This window comes from Cnephaeus nilssonii, assembly GCF_951640355.1.
Source record: "Cnephaeus nilssonii genome assembly, chromosome: 13".
Lineage (NCBI taxonomy): Eukaryota > Metazoa > Chordata > Mammalia > Chiroptera > Vespertilionidae > Cnephaeus > Cnephaeus nilssonii.
In genome coordinates, this window is record NC_137084.1 from 1,434,389 (window position 1) to 1,452,936 (window position 18,548).

Genomic DNA, 18,548 nt, shown 5'->3' on the forward strand with positions numbered 1-18,548 from the left:
GTGGGGCAGCTGCTTCCTGCGTGTGCCGCCCGTTAGCTGGCCCAGTTTGTCTCCACCTGTGACCCCTTTCATAACTAACACCGTGCATTTGGAGTAACATGAGGTGTTTCTGAGCCCTTGGCCCACTCCTGGCTCCTGCCAGTGCCCCCACAGCCCACCCAGGACTGACCCGGCCTCGATGCCCCCGTCCCTCCCAGCGGGTCCAGCACAAGCCCCAGGGGGGAGGGGAGTGCAGCCTGTGGGGCCCCGGGCAGCCCAGCCACAGGACGGCGGGGAGCGATGCCAGGAGGAGGCTCGGCGCTGGGCGGGGAGTGATGTCAGGACCAGGTGTGTACACGATGCTCAGCATTTATTTGCAAAGTTGGGGCTGGTGAGCAGAGGGGTGCTTCAGGGCACCGGCCCCTCCCTCCCCCTCGGGCCATCAGAGCCTGGGCCCAGGTCCAGACTTGGGCAGGCAGCACCCATGATGCGGCTCCTGGAGGCAGCAGGCCTGGGGGACCGCTGTCCGTGCGGGGTCTGCTGTGGAGGGGCCGCAGGAGTCCGTGCTCCATGGGCTTCGCGGGCGGTGGGGTCCCAGGCCCAGGGAGGCAGCACAACAGGAGGAAGAGGGGGTCTGGGCCGAGTGGGTGCTCGTGGTAGGTGAGGATGGGCCCCAATGGCAGGGCAGGCGGCAGGCAGGTGGAGGGACTCCCTGCCCTGTGCTCGCTTCAAGATGACCTTTGCTGCTCTGTTCCTGTCCCGGGTGTGGGCTTCACCCAGGGCAGGTGGAGGGAAGGTGGGGCGGGGGGCGGCTGGGGTCAGGCAAAGAAGCTGTTCTGGCCTTGCTCGGGAGCGGCTGGCGAGGGGACGCAGGCCAGGTCGCACTTGCACTCGTCGATGTGGGTGTAGGTGTGCTGGACGGCCGTCCCGTCGGGGCACTGCAGGGTCACCGCCTCCTCGTGGGCCCTGGTCTCCTGGCAGCAGGTGCAGCGGCGCTGCATGGCCTGGGCCTCCGGGGAGTACCTGCGGGCACACGGCCCTGAGACGGTGCCCTCGCCCGGCAGCCCGTGCCTGTCCGAGGACGCGGCTTTGCTGGCCGCGCCGGGGACGGCTCTGCGGGCGCTCAGGGTCACTGAACCCCTACCTTTCTGCCAGGCACCCTTTCCTCTCGGAACCAGCTCCTCAAACTTGCTGACCCCACAGGCCCCTCCTCCAGGAACCGGCCCTGGACCCTGCTCCCCGCCTCTGGCCGAGGGCTCACAGCTGGCCGCAGCCCGGCCGCTCGGCTCTGCCAGCAGCTCCGCCCTGAGCCCGGCCCGAGGAAGACCCTGGGTCTGCCCGCCCCCAGGTGGACACGGCCCCAGGCGCCTGGACACAGCGCCTGGCTCTGCGGGCCGGAGGCCCCAGGCTTGTGCGGACGGATGTGGAGACGGGGCTCCTCTGGGCCCCCCTTTCCTCCTGGACCCTCCGGACGCAGCTCAGGGTGGCAAGCCCAGGCCAGGGCCACGGGGCACTGGGAGGTGATGTGTGCTGGGCGGGCTCTCTGCTGGGGGCGGCTGGGGGTGCGGGCCACTCACCTGGACACGCCTGGGCAGGCGCCCTCGCAGAAGGTGAGGTTGACGGGGGCCTCGCAGCCCTGGTGCCGCAGCACCGTCCTGTTGACGCGGACCTGGCAGGAGTCTGCACGGAGGAAAGGCAGGGGTGGGGGTCCCCAAGGACCCAGACCGGCCGCTCCCTCCCAGGGTCCCTCCCGCCCAAGATGTGAGTCCAGCGGTCAGGGCAGGAGCCCAGGGGCAGAGGTTGGAGGGAGCTGGAGGGCGGGGCGGGAGGCGCCCTGACTTACCCACTTCCTCCTCGCAGGAGTAGCAGCAGCCAGTTTTCCTGAGGATGCCCTGCAAGGGGGACAGAGGGAGAGCTGGGGGCGGGGCCAGGGCTCTAGGGGCGGGGCCTCATAGGAGGGCGTGGAGGGGCTCCAGGAGGGGGTGTGGGCAGGGCCTCCCGGGCCAGGCCAGGAGGCCACCAGGCTGGCCAGTTCCCCGGGGGCACACACCCTGCAGCTGGACACGTCTGGGCAGGGTGACGGCCTGAGGATCAGCACGGGCACCCCGTGCTCGGCCTGGCAGTGGTACTCGGTGCAGCTGTCCAGGCTGTTGACCCAGGTCTCGTTGGGCTGAAAGGCAGGGGAGAGTGAGCCGGTGGGATTCTCTCAGGCCCAGGAGCCTGGAGGGGAGCTGCCGGGTGGAAGGCTGAGACCGCCGCTTACCTGGACCACCCCGCCGTCGGGCGTGAGGCAGGCCCTCTGCACGCACTCCCCACAGCACTGCCCGGCCACCGCCAAATACTCGGAACCCTGGGGGCCAGAGGGTGGTTATGTCTGCACCCCAGCCCTCCTGCCCCTCCACGCCCCAAGGGCCTGGCAGCCCCATCCTGACCCCACACTCTGAAATCGTGCCCCTGCCATGGCCCGGAGGGGAGAAGCTTGTCCAGGCCTGGCTCTGAAGGTCGGGGTGCCCCCTGTCCTGCTTCCGGCCCCTCCCCTCTACTTCGGCCTGCCTGGAACCTGTCCTAGCCCCGCCCGCCCCCTCACCCACCACCTTCCTGCTCTGCAGCCTCCCTTTGGGGAAGAGGGCCGAGGCTGGGCTGGAGAACCGGCCTGGGTCAGGTCCCGCTGCGAAGCTGCCGCGGGGGCTGGGGGCTGGGGGCTGGGGGGTCCCCAGAGGTCTGTCGGCCCCGGGGCAGGCTCACCGGGGGGCAGGTTTCGTCGCAGGTGTTCTCCTCACACTGCACGGTGGGCTCCTGGGAGTCCACGGACAGGCAGGTGCACGTGTGGCAGGGAGTGGTCGCTGGGAAGGTTGCACCGACCTGCAGGGGTGGGAGGGAGGGGGGTGACTGAGGGCACTGGGTGGGCGGGGCCAGGACCTGCCTGCGGCCAGGTGGGCTCGGAGGAGACGAGGCCCACAGGCTGGTTCTTCTTCGGGTGGATTTATGGCTGTGCCCCCGCCGGCCCGGCCAGGAGAGCAGCAGGACCCCGGGCAGGGCAGGGCCGGCGGGGGCAGGCACCCCTCAGGCAGCGGGCGCTGGGAGGGGCGGTGCTGCCCGAGGACCTTCCCCTTCCTGGGAGGAAGCTGCTGGGAGACCCTGAGGCTCCGGGCACAGGCGCCTCTCCCCTCCCCCCTTCCCCTCCCCCCAGCTCTAAGGGGCCCCGAGCTGCTCCCTTCATCTGCTCTCATGGCAGAGGGCAGACAGCTGGCATGTGGAGGCGAGCCGTGGTGTCCAGAGGGGCCGGGCGCCCACAGTGGATGTACAGAGCTCTGCCGCCCCCAGGCCACGGAGCCCCCAGGCCACGGAGTCCCCCAGGCCACCGAGCCCCCCAGGCCACCAAGCCCTTACCCCGTAGAAGGTGCCGTTGTAGGTGCACAGCTTGGGCTCTGGAAGGAGAGGGAAGGCTGAAAGGCCTGCCTGGCGGGAGGAGGCGGGGGGGGGGGGGGGAGGACACCGCTGCCCCAAACAACACCCCAGAGAGCCCCACCCCCCCCACTCACGGCAGCTGAAGGTGGGGCAGCAGCCGCCCTCCTCCTGGGTGCGGGTCAGCTCCTCTCCTGGCCCACAGGCCGGCGGGCTCTGGGGGCAGCTGGTCGTGTTGCAGACTGTGGAGAGGCGGAGAGGCGGGTGCTGTCGGGGGACCTCGCCCTCCCCACCGAGCTACTTCCCGGTGTCACGGGGTTCCCCACGTTGGAGCCGAGGAAGTACTTTTCCAGGGCTGACCAGGGACGGGGAACCCCGGCCCTTCTGGGTTCCCCGTCCCTGGTCCTGCCCCCGTGCCTGCGCAGACCGAGGTCTCCAGCCTCATTTTTAGGGGAAAATGAAGCCCCAGAGGCCGCCCCAGCTCAGGGGTCCAGCCAGGACGCCGCGGCCTCCGCGCTGCAGGCCCTGCCGGCTGGTGGCTGTGCCCCGCGCCCTCCTCTCGGGCCCCACCCGCCGGCCCGCAGGGCAGGGCTCACCGCACAGCGTCTCCTGGCAGCACGGGTTGTCTGCCAGGGGCCTGGTCACGGCCACGAAGCCAGCCCAGCCGCACTCCCGGGGCAGTTCCCGGGCGGCACACTGCACGGGCGCGCACTGCACCGACACGGAGCCCACGTCGCACACGCAGTCCTGGCAGTTGCTGACCCACCGCTCTCCAGGCTGCAACAGACCAGGTCAGGGTCGCCGAGGGCTCAGGCCCCGCCTCCGCTCGGCCAGGTCGGCCCTCGGTGAGAGGGACGCAGGCACACCCAGGCGCCCGGCAGAGCCGCCCACCCAAGCTGAGGCCCCTCCCTCGCCCCTCCCCCTCCCTCCCCTCCCCTCCCTCTGCTTGAGCGAGGTGGGGCCGGCTGGGGGCAGAACCACTCACGAATTTGGGGAACCCGTCTGGTCCCACGCAGGCTGGAAGAGAAGGAGAAGGGGGGTCACGGGGGTCCTGGGGGTCACAGCTGGTGGCAGAGGCCACAGGCCGCAGGGACAGGTCCTCCGGGGCCTGGCCACTCCCCAGCCTCTGTCGTCCCCCCGGGAACGGAAGCCCCGGGAACCACGGGCTCCAGGCTGATGGCCGCGGGCAGACGGGTGGCGCTGGGCTGAGGCTGCCGTCGCCATGGAGGGCGACGGGCCCAGCACAGGCCCGGGACAGGGACGCCCGCCGGTGCCTCCCCCGACCGCCTCCCAGGACTGGGTCAGGGCCGGGCGGTGCTTACGGCACTCGGGCACGCAGACGTCCGTGTGGGCGTTGAAGAGGGTCTGGCCGTCGGGGCAGAAGCAGCCCTCCGCCAGCGCCGTGCTCTCCGGGCTCTGGGTCCTGGGAGGGGGAGGCAGTCCTGGGCCTGCGCCATGTGGACGGGCAGTCCACGGAGCGGGCAGCGGGCGTGGATGGGGTTGGTCGGCTGCCCTGACGTCCCGTGGGCCAGGGTGGGGGAAGGGCACCCCAGAGCCCTGCCCCCACCCCCGGCGGCTCCCAGGCCCTCGGCAGTCTGGCCGTGCTCACCTGGAGTCACAGGACGCGGGCTGCACGGGGCCGCATGGCTTGTACACCTTCTTGGGTGGGCAGGGGAGCTCTGGGGGCAGAGACGGGTGTCAGGTGGGCCGAGGAAGCCAGGCCCCCCCCACCCCCCGCAGCCGCCCCCAACTCACCGCACAGCCCGCCCGTGGCGTTTCGCCAGTCGCTGCACACGCCCCGGGCACGGCAGAGCGCCGCGTAGGCCTCCAGGCTCTGGCAGGGCACCCCGGGGTGGCCGGCCTGGCAGGCGTCCTGGACGCAGGCGCTGAAGAACAGGCCGGGCGGGATGAGGTCGTGGCACTCGGCGAAGATGCTGCGGGCAGGGGCGGGGCAGTCAGAGGTGGGAGCAGAGCCGGGTCCGGGCCCGACGGGGGGCACTGCCCCGGGGTGACCACGCCCTCAGGAGGGACTCACTGGCTCAGCATCAGCTCGCAGAGGGGCGCTGGGGGGCACGGGGTGGAGGTGGGCGTGGTGGGTGCTGGGGAGGGGGGGCTGGTGGTCGCGGGCGGGCCCGTGGGTGCCCAGCAGCCTTCCTTGTTGGTCTCGGGGACCAGCCAGGCGCTGGCCATGTCCCGGCAGGTGGGCGCGATGGTGCCGTCCGGCAGGCGGCAGTCGTCCGTCTGGCTGTTGGTGCAGGTGCCTGGGGGCGGGGCCGGAGGGTCATGGCGGGGCCGGCCTCCCCCCCCCCCCCCACCTCCCTGGGGCCACATGGTTATGAAACCTGGTTAGTGAGGGAGTGGCAGCTCTGGCCTGGGGCAGGCGGCAGGGGGTGGGATGCCACCCAGGGCCGGGCAGGACGCGGAGGGAGGAGCGGGTGGCGCCCTGCAGGGCCCGCGTGTCCACGCACCGCACTGGCCCTCGGTGTTGTGGCTGAAGCGGCTGTAGGACAGCTGGACCTGGAAGGCCTGCCCGTCGAAGGTGACGCTGACCCCGACGGCCGGGATGTCCACGCGCATCGTGGTGCTCGCCGTCACAGACACGCTCACGCCGTTCTGGCTGAAGCCCTGGCTCACGCGCACGCCGTCGAACAGGATCTGGGGGCGCAGTGGGGGCCGTCACGGGGGGGCGGGTCGGGGCACATCCCCTCAGCCCACCAGGTACAGGGGCTCCCTCAGGCTCGGGGCCCGCCCGCCCGTACGCACCAGGCCCTCCTCCCGCCCGCTGGCGGCCGTCTCGGTGGTGAGGACGACGTCCGTGGACGCGTAGCGGATGTGGAGGGCGCGGGGGCAGCTGGCGGAGGCGGAGGCGGAGGCCGCGGCCCCGCAGTGGTGGTTGTCCAGGAGGACGGTGAGGTTCCCGTGGCGCGGCCGGATCTCCCGCATGAGCACGTGCGTGCAGTTGTCCCGGAAGGAGTATGGGGTGCCGTCGAAGGTGACGTAGTGGGAGTCGCCCCAGCTGCTGCAGGAGCCTGCGGACGCACACAGTCCCTCACCCGGCGCCACGCGCCTGGCGTGTCCTCAGCTCGGCCTCTGCGCCTCGTTGGTAAACGGGGGAGTGGGCCTTGGAGAGCCCTAGGGTGGGACCTGCCGCTCGGCTGCGGATGGGCCCTCGTTACGGAGGCTCTCGGGGTGAGGCCTCCCGGGTCACCCTGTGGCCCTCAACCCAGTGGTGAGTGCCCTCCGTGGGGCCAGAGAGGGGAGGGGCCGCCTGAAGGCAGGGGAGAGACGGGGTGACAGACCAGGGCCCAGACGGGACCGGACGGGACGGGACAAGGCAGGGAGGACGTCCCTGGAGATGCAGGGAGGAGCGGCCGTGGGGATGGGAGACAATCCCTCCTGCTGCTGGGAAGCACCTGTCCGTGGTCCCTCCTGGGCAGCCCGATTCCGCCCCCACTGCACCCGGCGGCCCCCCCCCCCCCCCGTGTGCTGGTCAGCACCGCCCGCCCCCCACCCCCGCGCGGCCCGGGGCTCACATTCGCACTCGTAGTGGAACCTGCAGGGCTCCTGCTGGCTCTGCACCTTGACCGGCAGGTACCCGTTCACACAGGAGACCTGGGCCACGGGCTGCGGCTCCAGCAGGACGATGAGGTTGTCGCCCTCGCACCGCGCCACCGTGCAGTCCTCCAGCGTCCAGGACTCGTTCACCTGCGGACGGCAGCTCGGCTCCACCACCCGCCACAGCCTCAGGGGCCCAGCCCCGGCCTCCCTCCCGCCAGAGCGCCCCATGGAGGGGTCACCCCGGGGCTGGAGCCCCCCCCCACGGGAGCTAGCAGCAGCCTCTGACCACACGCACAGGACGGCAGGCAAGGCGGGAGGAGGGGCACGCACCTGTCGGGGAGGGTCGGCGAGGTCACAGCCGGGAGCAGGCGAGGTCAGGGGCACCCAGGTCGCGGTCGGGGGCTCCGGGGGCGAGGAGGTGGGGCAGGCGCCCTGGAAGCGGTCCAGCTCGCACTGCTGGTTGCAGACGGCGTAGAAGTAGCAGCCGGCCCCGTCGGTCCTGTTGTACACGACGTCCCCTGGGGGGAGGGGACAGCCCGTCACCAGGCGTGGCCGCCACCAGCACCGGCCACGGGGCGGGCACAGACCCCGGAACAGGGTGCCGAGCGGACTGTCCTCGGGGCGGGAACGGAGCTCCACTCACCTGGTGAGAAGAGCTGTCCAAACGCCCGGCACCGGCAGGGGGTGGTGGGCGCGGGTGGGCTGGGGGAGGCGCTGGGCCCGAGGGTGCTGGGGACCGAGGGCGCCGTGGTGGTCTCGGGGGCGGGGGAGGGGCAGTGGCTGTAGTCGTCACAGCAGAGCAGACGCACGTGGTAGTTGAGGCACATCCGGAACCGGCCGCGCTGGTCGCGGTTGCGGCACACCAGGCCCTCCTCCAGCCGGCACTGCACCACCTGGCCCACGGCCTCCAGGCTCGCGTCCGGCGCCTTCTCTGACCGGCACTCGATGTCCTGAGGCCGCTCGCAGAAGTCGCGGCCGGCCGCGCGGAGGACCGAGAGGGTCTCAAAGTCCCCGCCGTCGGGGCCGGGTGTGGGGTAGTCCTCGTCGAACCAGTCTGTCCACGTGCACCGTGGCGTGCAGGCCCCAGGGGTCGTGGAGGTCATGAAGGTTGTGGAGGTCGTGGAGGTCATGGTTGGCTTCAGGGAGCTGGTGGGCAGGGTGGTCCCGGAGGTGGGGCTGGAGGGTGGGTTCGCAGGGGTGGTCTGTATGGGGGTGGTGACCAGGCGAGCCGTGTGGGGGGCACTGGAGGAGGCTGGCTTGGCCGTTGTGCTCAGGGTCCCTGGGGAGGCAGAGGGACTTGGGACAGAGGGCCACTCGGTGGTCCTGAGGGAGGTGCGAGCCGTCTGGGTGGGGGGCACACTCTCGGTGGTCCTGAGGGAGGTGTGAGCCGTCTGGGTGGGCGGCACGCTCTCGGTGGTCCTGAGGGAGGTACGAGCCGTCTGGGTGGGCGGCACGCTCTCAGTGGTCCTGAGGGAGGTGCGAGCCGTCTGGGTGGGCGGCACGCTCTCGGTGGTCCTGAGGGAGGTGTGAGCCTTCTGGGTGGGGGGCACGCTCTCGGTGGTCCTGAGGGAGGTACGAGCCGTCTGGGTGGGCGGCACGCTCTCGGTGGTCCTGAGGGAGGTGCGAGCCGTCTGGGTGGGGGGCACGCTCTCGGTGGTCCTGAGGGAGGTGTGAGCCTTCTGGGTGGGGGGCACGCTCTCGGTGGTCCTGAGGGAAGTGCGAGCCGTCTGGGTGGGGGGCACGCTCTCGGTGGTCCTGGCAGTAGAGGGTCCTGTCTCAGCGGTGGGGACGGTGACCCTCTCTGTGGTCTCGGGGGACGAGGGGAGGGACTGGGTGGTTGCTGTGGTCCTGAGCTCTGTAGCCCCCGAAGTCCGCTGGCCCGTGCTGGTGGGCATGGCCGTGCTGGGGCAGTGGCGGTAGTCGTCACAGCAGAGCACGCGGATTTGGTAGTTGAGGCACATCTTGAAGAGGCCGCCCTGGTCGCGGTTGCGGCACACCAGGCCCTCCTCCAGCTGGCACATGACCACCTGGCCCAGCTGCTGCAGGGGCACGTCGGGCAGCCTCTCGGCCCGGCACTCCAGGCCCTCGGGCCGCTCGCAGACGGGCCGGCCGGCTGCCCGCATGTTGGCGTAGGTCTCAAAGTCCCCTCCGGAGGCCCCGGGCATGGGGTAGCTCTGGTCCAGCCAGCCGGTCCAGGCACAGCGAGGCTGACAGGCAGTGGGCGTGGCCACTGAGGTCACGGGGCCGGCGGTTGTGATGGGCGAGGTCGGAGTGCTAACCGTGGAGCCTGCAGCCGTGGTGGCGGCCGTAGAAGGGCCCGGGGTGGTGCTCAGCGGGGAGCTGGTGGTCACAGGAACGGGGGGTGATGGGGAGGCCCTGGTGCTGGGCCCTGGGCTGGAGGTGGCCCTGGTGGTGGGCGTCCCTGGGGTGAGGGTGCTCCCTGGAGGCGGGGAGGGGGCCGCCGTGGTGGTCTCGGGGGCGGGGGAGGAGCAGTGGCTGTAGTCGTCACAGCAGAGCAGACGCACGTGGTAGTTGAGGCACATCCGGAACCGGCTGCGCTGGTCGCGGTTGCGGCACACCAGGCCCTCCTCCAGCCGGCACTGCACCACCTGGCCCACGGCCTCCAGGCTCGTGTCCGGCGCCTTCTCTGACCGGCACTCAATGTCCTGAGGCCGCTCGCAGAAGTCGTGGCCGGCCGCGCGGAGGACCGAGAGGGTCTCAAAGTCCCCGCCGTCGGGGCCGGGTGTGGGGTAGTCCTCGTCGAACCAGTCTGTCCACGTGCACCGTGGCGTGCAGGCCCCAGGGGTCGTGGAGGTCATGAAGGTTGTGGAGGTCGTGGAGGTCATGGTTGGCTTCAGGGAGCTGGTGGGCAGGGTGGTCCCGGAGGTGGGGCTGGAGGGTGGGTTCGCAGGGGTGGTCTGTATGGGGGTGGTGACCAGGCGAGCCGTGTGGGGGGCACTGGAGGAGGCTGGCTTGGCCGTTGTGCTCAGGGTCCCTGGGGAGGCAGAGGGACTTGGGACAGAGGGCCACTCGGTGGTCCTGAGGGAGGTGCGAGCCGTCTGGGTGGGGGGCACACTCTCGGTGGTCCTGAGGGAGGTGTGAGCCGTCTGGGTGGGGGGCACGCTCTCGGTGGTCCTGAGGGAGGTGCGAGCCGTCTGGGTGGGGGGCACGCTCTCGGTGGTCCTGAGGGAGGTGCGAGCCGTCTGGGTGGGGGGCACGCTCTCGGTGGTCCTGAGGGAGGTGCGAGCCGTCTGGGTGGGGGGCACGCTCTCGGTGATCCTGGCAGTAGAGGGTCCTGTCTCAGTGGTGGGGACGGTGACCCTCTCTGTGGTCTTGGGGGACGAGGGGAGGGACTGGGTGGTTGCCGTGGTCCTGAGCTCTGTAGCCCCCGAAGTCCGCTGGCCCGTGCTGGTGGGCCTGGCCGTGCTCGTGGGCGTGGCCGTGCTGGTGGGTGTGGCCGTGCTGGTGGGCATGGCCGTGCTGGTGGGCATGGCCGTGCTGGGGCAGTGGCGGTAGTCGTCACAGCAGAGCACGCGGATTTGGTAGTTGAGGCACATCTTGAAGAGGCCGCCCTGGTCGCGGGTTGCGGCACACCAGGCCCTCCTCCAGCCGGCACTGCACCACCTGGCCCAGCTGCTGCAGGGGCACGTCGGGCAGCCTCTCAGCCCGGCACTCCAGGCCCTCGGGCCGCTCGCACACGGGCCGGCCGGCTGCCCGCATGTTGGCGTAGGTCTCAAAGTCCCCTCCGGAGGCCCCGGGCATGGGGTAGCTCTGGTCCAGCCAGCCGGTCCAGGCACAGCGAGGCTGACAGGCAGTGGGCGTGGCCACTGAGGTCACGGGGCTGGCTGTCGTGATGGGCGAGGTCGGAGTGCTAACCGTGGAGCCTGCAGCCGTGGTGGCGGCCGTAGAAGGGCCCGGGGTGGTGCTCAGCGGGGAGCTGGTGGTCACGGGAACGGGGGGTGATGGGGAGGCCCTGGTGCTGGGCCCTGGGCTGGAGGTGGCCCTGGTGGTGGGCGTCCCTGGGGTGAGGGTGCTCCCTGGAGGCGGGGAGGGGGCCGTGGTGGTCTCGGGGGCGGGGGAGGAGCAGTGGCGGTAATCGTCACAGCAGCGCACGCGGATGTGGTAGTTGAGGCAGGTCTCGCCCTTCCGCTGCCGACTATTCCTGCAGATGAGGCCGTACTCCCGGGCGCACTGCACCACCTGGCCGAGCGCCTCGAGGGGCACCCCTGGCGACAGCACGGCCTCACACTGGATGGCGTCCGGCTCCGCGCAGAGCTGCCCGCCCGCCTGCTCGATATGGTAGTAGGTCTCAATGTCACCTCCGTAGCGGCCAGGCCGGGGCTGGTCCGTGTCCATCCAGTCGGTCCCAGCGGCAATGCGGGCTGGCAGGTGGAGGTTGCTGTGTGGGGAGCCGCAGGACTGGAGGCTGTTGGGGAGGTCGGCCTCAGGCTGGTCCCTGTGGTGGCGGCCGTGGTCCTGACCCCTGTGGCCCCAGAAGTCTGCTGGCCCGTGCTGGCGGGCGTGGCCGTGCTGGTGGGCGTGGCCGTGCTGGTGGTCCTGGCCGTGCTGGTGGGCGTGGCCGTGCTGGTGGGCATGGCCGTGCTGGTGGGCATGGCTGTGCTGGTGGGCGTGGCTGTGCTGGTGGGCATGGCTGTGCTGGGGCAGTGGCTGTAGTCGTCACAGCAGAGCAGACGCACGTGGTAGTTGAGGCACATCCGGAACCGGCCGCGCTGGTCGCGGTTGCGGCACACCAGGCCCTCCTCCAGCCGGCACTGCACCACCTGGCCCACGGCCTCCAGGCTCTCGTCCGGCGCCTTCTCTGACCGGCACTCGATGTCCTGAGGCCGCTCGCAGAAGTCGTGGCCGGCCGTGCGGAGGACCGAGAGGGTCTCAAAGTCCCCGCCGTCGGGGCCGGGTGTGGGGTAGTCCTCATCGAACCAGTCTGTCCACGTGCACCGTGGCGTGCAGGCCCCAGGGGTCGTGGAGGTCGTGGAGGTCATGGTTGGCTTCAGGGAGCTGGTGGGCAGGGTGGTCCTGAAGGTGGGGCTGGAGGGTGGGTTCGCAGGTGGTCTGTATGGGGGTGGTGACCAGGCGTGCCGTGTGGGGGGGCACTGGACGAGGCTGGCTTGGCCGTTGTGCTCAGGGTCCCTGGGGAGGCAGAGGGACTTGGGACAGAGGGCCACTCGGTGGTCCTGAGGGAGGTGCGAGCCGTCTGGGTGGGGGGCACGCTCTCGGTGGTCCTGAGGGAGGTGCGAGCCGTCTGGGTGGGGGGCACGCTCTCGGTGGTCCTGAGGGAGGTGCGAGCCTTCTGGGTGGGCGTCACGCTCTCGGTGGTCCTGAGGGAGGTGCGAGCCGTCTGGGTGGGCGGCACGCTCTCGGTGGTCCTGAGGGAGGTACGAGCCGTCTGGGTGGGCGGCACGCTCTCGGTGGTCCTGAGGGAGGTGCGAGCCTTCTGGGTGGGGAGCACGCTCTCGGTGGTCCTGGCAGTAGAGGGTCCTGTCTCAGCGGTGGGGACGGTGACCCTCTCTGTGGTCTCGGGGGACGAGGGGAGTGATTGGGTGGTGGCCGTGGTCCTGAGCTCTGTAGCCCTGGAAGTCTGCTGGCCCGTGCTGGTGGGCATGGCCGTGCTGGTGGGCGTGGCCGTGCTGGTGGGCGTGGCCGTGCTGGTGGGCGTGGCCGTGCTGGGGCAGTGGCTGTAGTCGTCACAGCACAGCACGCGGATTTGGTAGTTGAGGCACATCTTGAACCAGCCGTCCTGGTCGCGGTTGCGGCACACCAGGCCCTCCTCCAGCCGGCACAGCACCACCTGGCCCAATTGCCGCAGGGGCACGTCGGGCAGCGAGGTTGCCTGGCACTCCAGGTCCACGGGCCGCTCGCAGACGAGCCCGCCAGCCTCCCGGATGTTGGCGTAGGTCTCAAAGTCGCCGCCATTGGGGCCCGGCGAGGGATAGTCCACGTCGAACCAGTCTGTCCAGGTGCACCGCGGCACGCAGGCCCTAGAGGCCGAGGACGTTGGGGTAGATGAGACGGAGCTGGGCTTCCAGGGGCTGGAGGGCAGGGGGGTCCCAACGGTGGCACTGGTGGCCGAGGACCCAGGTGTGGTCCGTACGGGGGAGGTGGCCAGGGTGGCTGTATGGGGGGCACTGGACGAGGCGGGCTCAGCTGTCGTGGTCAGGACCCGGGTGGACGGCGTGGGCGGTGGCGTGGTGGAGGCGGGGCAGCGGCTGGCGCTGTCGCAGCAGAGTACACGGACGTTGTAGTTGAAGCACATGGTGAACGGCCCCCTCTGGTCCCGGTTCCTGCAGACCAGCCCGGCCTGCAGGCTGCAGCTCACCACCTGCCCGATCTGGTCGAGGCTCACCTCCGGGTAGCTCTCTGCCCGGCACTCAATCTTCTGCGGCTCCTGGCACATCTTGCCGCCGGCGGCCCTGATGTTGTCATAGGTCTCCATGTCTCCGCCCGTGACCCCCGAGGTGGGGAAGTCCACGTCAAACCACTCCGTCCACTCGCACCTGGGTTCGCAGGCAGTCGTGCCCTGGCTGCTGGGGGCTTCCGTGGTGGCCGTGGCCATGGAGGTGGTGGCGGCTGTGGTGGTGGTGGAGGAGATAGTTGCTGTGGCTATGGTGGCACTGGCGGTGGCAGGGTTGGCAGTAGAGGTGGTGGTGGCGGCTGTGGAGATGGTGGTGGATGCTGTGGCTGGGATGGCACTGGCTGTGGCAGGGGTGGCAGTGGAGGTGGTGGATGTGGTGGTGGTGGTGGTGGCAGTGGAGGTGGAGGTGGTGGTCATGGAGGACGCAGTGGCTGTGGCCGTGGCAGGGGTGGCTGTGGCTGTGGTGGTGGGGGCAGGGGTGGTGGCAGGGGTGGCTGTGGAGGTGGTGGTGGGGGCAGGGGTGGTGGCAGGGGTGGCTGTGGAGGTGGTGGTGGGGGCAGGGGTGGTGGCAGGGGTGGCTGTGGAGGTGGTGGTGGGGGCAGGGGTGGTGGCAGGGGTGGCTGTGGAGGTGGTGGTGGTGGAGGAGGCAGTGGCAGTGGCAGGGATGGCACTGGCTGTGGCTGGGATGGCACTGGCGGTGGCAGTGGAGGTGGAGGTGGTGGCAGTGGACGTGGCGGATGTGGTGGAGGTGGTGGCGGTGGAGGAGGTAGTGGCTGTGGCTGTGACTGTGGCAGGGGTGGCAGTGGAGGTGGCGGCTGTGGAGGTGGTGGTGGCTGTGGCTGGGATGGCACTGGCTGTGGCTGTGCTGGCGCTGGCGCTGGCGGTGGCCGGGGTGGGCTCCCCGCAGGGGCGGCAGCACAGCAGGCGGATCCTGTAGTTGTAGCACATCTTGAACAGGCCCATCTGCTCGTCATTCCGGCAGACCAGGCCGAAGCTGGGGTCGCAGTGCACGAGCTGCCCCAGCTCCTCCGGCCTCCTGTCCGGGAAGTTCACCGCCCGGCACTCGATGTCCTGCGGCCGCTCGCACACCTCGCCCCCTGCGCTCCGGATCCTGTCGTACGACTCGATGTCCCCCCCGGCCTCCTCGGACTTGGGGTAATCCTCGTCGAACCACTCCGTCCACTGGCATCGGGGCTGGCAGGTGGGGCCCGGGGCCCGGGAGCTGCTCGCTGCCCAGGGCTCCGTTGTCCGTGAGGTCAAGGCTGTTGTGGCCTGGACGGGGGAGGTGTGCAGGGGCGGGGGGGTTGGCTTCTGGCTGGTGCCTGGCCCCGGGGGGGTGCCGCAGGGCACGTAGTCGCAGCAGAGGACCCGCAGCTCGTAGTTGTGGCAGAGCGGGGGGTCCTGCTCGCTGTTGAGGCACCGGAGCCCGAGCCGGGGGCTGCACTCCACCGTCTGGCCCAGCTGCTCCAGGGGCGTGTCTGGAAGCCGCTGCGCGCGGCACTCGACTCGGGCTGGCGCCGGGCACACCCGGTGACCCCTCTGCCTCAGGTCCGCAAACGTCTCGAAGTCCCCACCTCCCATGCCCGGCTCTGGGCGGCCGCTGTCGTACCAGGCCGACCAGTTGCACAGCTCCCGCACGCACACGGTGGAGAGCGTGGGGACCGGACCTGTGGGGGTGGGGGCAGGCCCGTCAACCTCCTCCGCGTCCTGCTAGCCACGCCCAGGAGGAGGGTGACGCAGGTCCCGTGGCCCTAGGGTCTCGGCGGGTTCCGGTCCATCTCTCGCGCCCAGGACTGCTGCGCCGAGTGCCCGCTGGGCCCTCCCTCCTTCCCAGGTCAGCTCACCTGTCGTGGAGGGCGGGGCCGCCGTCGAGGTGAAGGTGAAGGGCGTGGTGGATGGGGGTTCGGGACACGCCACGGCCCTCCGCGTGATCGTCCCGTTGCTCCCGCAGACGGCCACCAGGCAGGCGCCCAGCCCGTCGGTCGTGTTGTAGATGACTTCCCCGTAGCCGTAGGTCCTGCCCTCGTAGGTGCACTTGCAGGCTGCAAGACCAGCAGGTGCAGCACTCCGCCAGCCCCCGCCCCCGCCCCCGCCCCCGCCCCCTGACCAACCAGACCCCTCCTTACCCTCCAGGCTGTACGTGCATTGGATGCCCCCAGGAGTACAGTCACTGCGAGGAGAGAAAGGAGCTGAGGGCCTGCGAGGGGCAGAGGGGGACGCCCCACCCTGCCCCGCCCCTTCCGCCCCATCCCACCCGGCCCCACCCCCTCAACTGCTCTGCCCCTGCCCCACCCTCTCAGCCCCGCCCCCACCTGTCAGGCCCCGCCCCTCAACTGCTCTGCCCCTGCCCCACCCTCTCAGCCCCGCCCCACCCCCAGGCCCCGCCCCCTCACCAGCTCTGGCAGTTCTCTGCTGTGGGGACCTTAGTACCAACGTCGTAGTAGTTCCCGTCGTCATCGTAGCAGCCACACTGGGCCACACACCTCATCTGGTCCTCGCTGAAGAACGGCTTGCTGGGCGGGCACTTTGGGTAGCAGCCTGGGGCGGGCACAGGGGGGAGAAGGCTCACCCTCTCGGGCCAGGGGGTCCGTGCTGCCCTGACCCGGGGCTGAGGGGGGTGCAGTGCGCCAGGGGCAGGAGCCCACAGACCCCCTGGCCCCCGCCCAGCCCCTGACTCCGGTGCGATATCCTGGGACGGTGAGGATAGCCCCCGGGGCAGCCTGCCCCTCACCTTCCTGGCCGGGCAGGTCCATCAGGCAGCGTCCACTGGGGTTCCGGCAGGTCCGCAGGCAGGGCGCCCCGCAGGGCTGGTAGTGCCACTCGCACTCCCCGTGGGGGTTGTAGTAGTCGCAGAACAGGGCTGGGTGTGGAGGACAACGGCTAAGGGCGATGCCAGGGCAGCGTGGGGCCGGCCCAGCTTGCCCCGGGCGTGGAGGGTCCCGGGGGCCCGACCCTGGCACTCACTGCAGGTTCACTTCTCAGCCCTGGACTTGGCGTGGAGTCACCCCGTTTGGGGCGACCTGTCTGTCTGGTTTTTACGGACACATTTGTGCGCACACACGGAGTGCCCCGGGCGCAGCCCGCCTCCTCCCGCCAGCCTGCCCGCCCGCCCGCCCTTCAGCACCACGGACAGAGCCCAACTCACGGCAGATGTCCGGGGTGCGCCAGGCCACACACACGCCCGCGTCGCGGCAGGCCTGGGCGTAGGCGGCCACGGCGGTGCAGAAACACTCACAGTCGCCCCCGGAGTCGCAGGCGCACGCGTCGCTCACGCAGGCCTCGTAGTACTTGGTGGAGTCGACCTGGGGGGGAGGGGGAGGGGCCACTCAGCAAGGAGAGCTGTCCCACCCGTTGGGACAGCAGCTCACCTGCCATCTGAGACCGTGACTGCTGCATCCGGAGACTCCGCCCACCTGCAACCTCCACTCGTGCCCCTGACACCCCCTCTGGCCTCACCCACCCGCGTTCCTCGCCTCTGAGGGGCCCCTCCCGCAAGTGCAGACCAGCCCTCCTGACTACGTGGGACCCTCTCCTGACAAAGGGAGGCTGCTGTCTCCTTGGGGTGAGGGGCTGCCTCCCAAACACACTCCCTCCTCCCGGGCAGCTGAGCCCAGTGGGCCCCCGTCTGGTGGACAGTACCACCCGCAAAGGGTGCACGCCAGGCCCCGAGGGCTTTTGAGCCAGGGCGGGCAGTGGGCACAGGCAGCCTGCCCCGCGCAGACCATTCCTGCCAGGCGCCCGGACCAGGAGACTGTGGTGGGTGAGTGGGCACTGGAGTCCGATCACCAGGAAGGACCTCGGGCAGCTCTGGGGCGGATGCCCAGTCCTCTGTGCCACGCGGCCCGGCGTGGGGCTGACAGGTCAGGGGTTGTGGGAGGACGAGGGCCCGAATGGCAGCTCCACTTCCAGGGCAGGAGGCTCAGTGGTCAAGGGGCACAGCGAGGACGCCCTGTGCTGGGACTGGGCACTCTTTGGCCCGCCCAGTGGGAGGTCCAGACGGTGCTCCGTGTTCAGGGCAAAGAAGACTGTCCTCCAAGGCCCAGCCCCCGCCAGCCCTCAGCCCCTGCCCCCAGCCCTCAGCCCCCGCCCCCAGCCCTCAGCCCCAGCCCCCAGCCCTCAGCCCTCAGCCCTCAGCCCCTGCCCCCAACCCTCAGCCCCTGCCCTCAGCCCTCAGCCCCCGCCCCCAACCCTCAGCCCCTGCCCCCAGCCCTCAGCCCAGAGCCCCTGCCCGCAGCCCTCAGCCCCCAGCCCTCAGCCCTCAGCCCCTGCCCCCAACCCTCAGCCCCTGCCCCCAGCCCTCAGCCCTCAGCCCCCGCCCCCAACCCTCAGCCCCAGCCCCCAGCCCCCAGCCCAGAGCCGCTGCCATCAGCCCACCTGAGCACGGCAGGCCTCGAAGGTGGCGCTGTTGATGAGGCTGCACCGGCGCTGGGCCCAGGACTTGCGGTACGGGTTGGCGGTGCAGGGGTCCCGGGGGGCCGGGGCGTCGGGGCAGGTCGGGGAGAATTTCCAGCTGTTGCCGAACTCCAGGGCGTCGCCCACCACGGACTGGCTGCGCGTGGTGAAGTCGTTGACGGCGTTGTCGTCGAAGTTCCCGCACAGCCCGCAGACCCGCCCCTGCAGACGCAGAGACAGAGGACGGGCGTGTGGAGCTGGGGCTGCAGGGGGCAGCCTGGCCTGGCAGGGGTGAGTGCAGGGCACCCGGTTCCCTCAGGCAGCACCCAGTAACCTAGCAGGAGGACAGGGTGCACAGTGGGTCCTGCAGTGGATAAGAGGCCAGGCGGGCAGGTGGGCAGGTGAACAGGCGGGAAGGTGGACAGGTGGGAGGTGATCAGGTGGGCAGGTGGGCAGGTGGACAGGCGGGAAGGTGGGCAGGTGGGCAGGTGGACAGGCGGGAAGGTGGGCAGGTGGGAGGTGATCAGGTGGGCAGGTGGGCAGAGCAGCAGAGGGGCAGGTGGGCAGGTGGACAGGCGGGAAGGTGGGCAGGTGGGCAGAGCAGGAGACAGGCACCGGCTTCCCCGTAGGACCTCAGCCCGGCGGCCGTGGAGTTGCTGAGCAGAGAGACCGGGGAGCGGAACAGCTGTCCGCCAGGATCTGACACACCATTGGTCTGTCTGGCCTCACGCCCCTCCTCGGAACCCCAGCCCTCACAGACCACAGCTGCCAGCGGGCCCCGCAGGCCAGGGTGGGAGGGGGGCTCTGTCCCTGTCTGAGGGGTCCCGCAGCCCGCCTGCGCTCA

At 70.9% G+C, this 18,548-nt stretch overlaps 1 protein-coding gene across 1 annotated transcript in view; it reads right to left on the minus strand.

Annotated features, from left to right (window-relative positions):
• Window positions 1–797: 797 nt before the first annotated feature.
• Window positions 798–18,548, minus strand: part of MUC5B (mucin 5B, oligomeric mucus/gel-forming) — a gene marked incomplete at both ends in the record, with an annotated part of 33,020 nt that continues 15,269 nt past the window's right edge. The window contains 31 exon segments of the mRNA XM_079787978.1: window positions 798–1,002; window positions 1,557–1,659; window positions 1,823–1,871; window positions 2,030–2,149; window positions 2,243–2,329; window positions 2,725–2,841; window positions 3,370–3,407; window positions 3,522–3,626; window positions 3,849–4,161; window positions 4,370–4,401; window positions 4,707–4,807; window positions 4,994–5,063; window positions 5,140–5,318; window positions 5,420–5,645; window positions 5,853–6,039; window positions 6,148–6,413; window positions 6,918–7,089; window positions 7,273–7,460; window positions 7,586–10,523; window positions 10,525–11,526; window positions 11,640–12,134; window positions 12,248–12,422; window positions 12,615–13,653; window positions 13,984–14,097; window positions 14,164–14,979; window positions 15,157–15,354; window positions 15,439–15,482; window positions 15,706–15,850; window positions 16,044–16,172; window positions 16,458–16,614; window positions 17,687–17,926. Of these exon segments, the coding sequence (XP_079644104.1) occupies window positions 798–1,002; window positions 1,557–1,659; window positions 1,823–1,871; window positions 2,030–2,149; window positions 2,243–2,329; window positions 2,725–2,841; window positions 3,370–3,407; window positions 3,522–3,626; window positions 3,849–4,161; window positions 4,370–4,401; window positions 4,707–4,807; window positions 4,994–5,063; window positions 5,140–5,318; window positions 5,420–5,645; window positions 5,853–6,039; window positions 6,148–6,413; window positions 6,918–7,089; window positions 7,273–7,460; window positions 7,586–10,523; window positions 10,525–11,526; window positions 11,640–12,134; window positions 12,248–12,422; window positions 12,615–13,653; window positions 13,984–14,097; window positions 14,164–14,979; window positions 15,157–15,354; window positions 15,439–15,482; window positions 15,706–15,850; window positions 16,044–16,172; window positions 16,458–16,614; window positions 17,687–17,926 (10,050 nt within the window).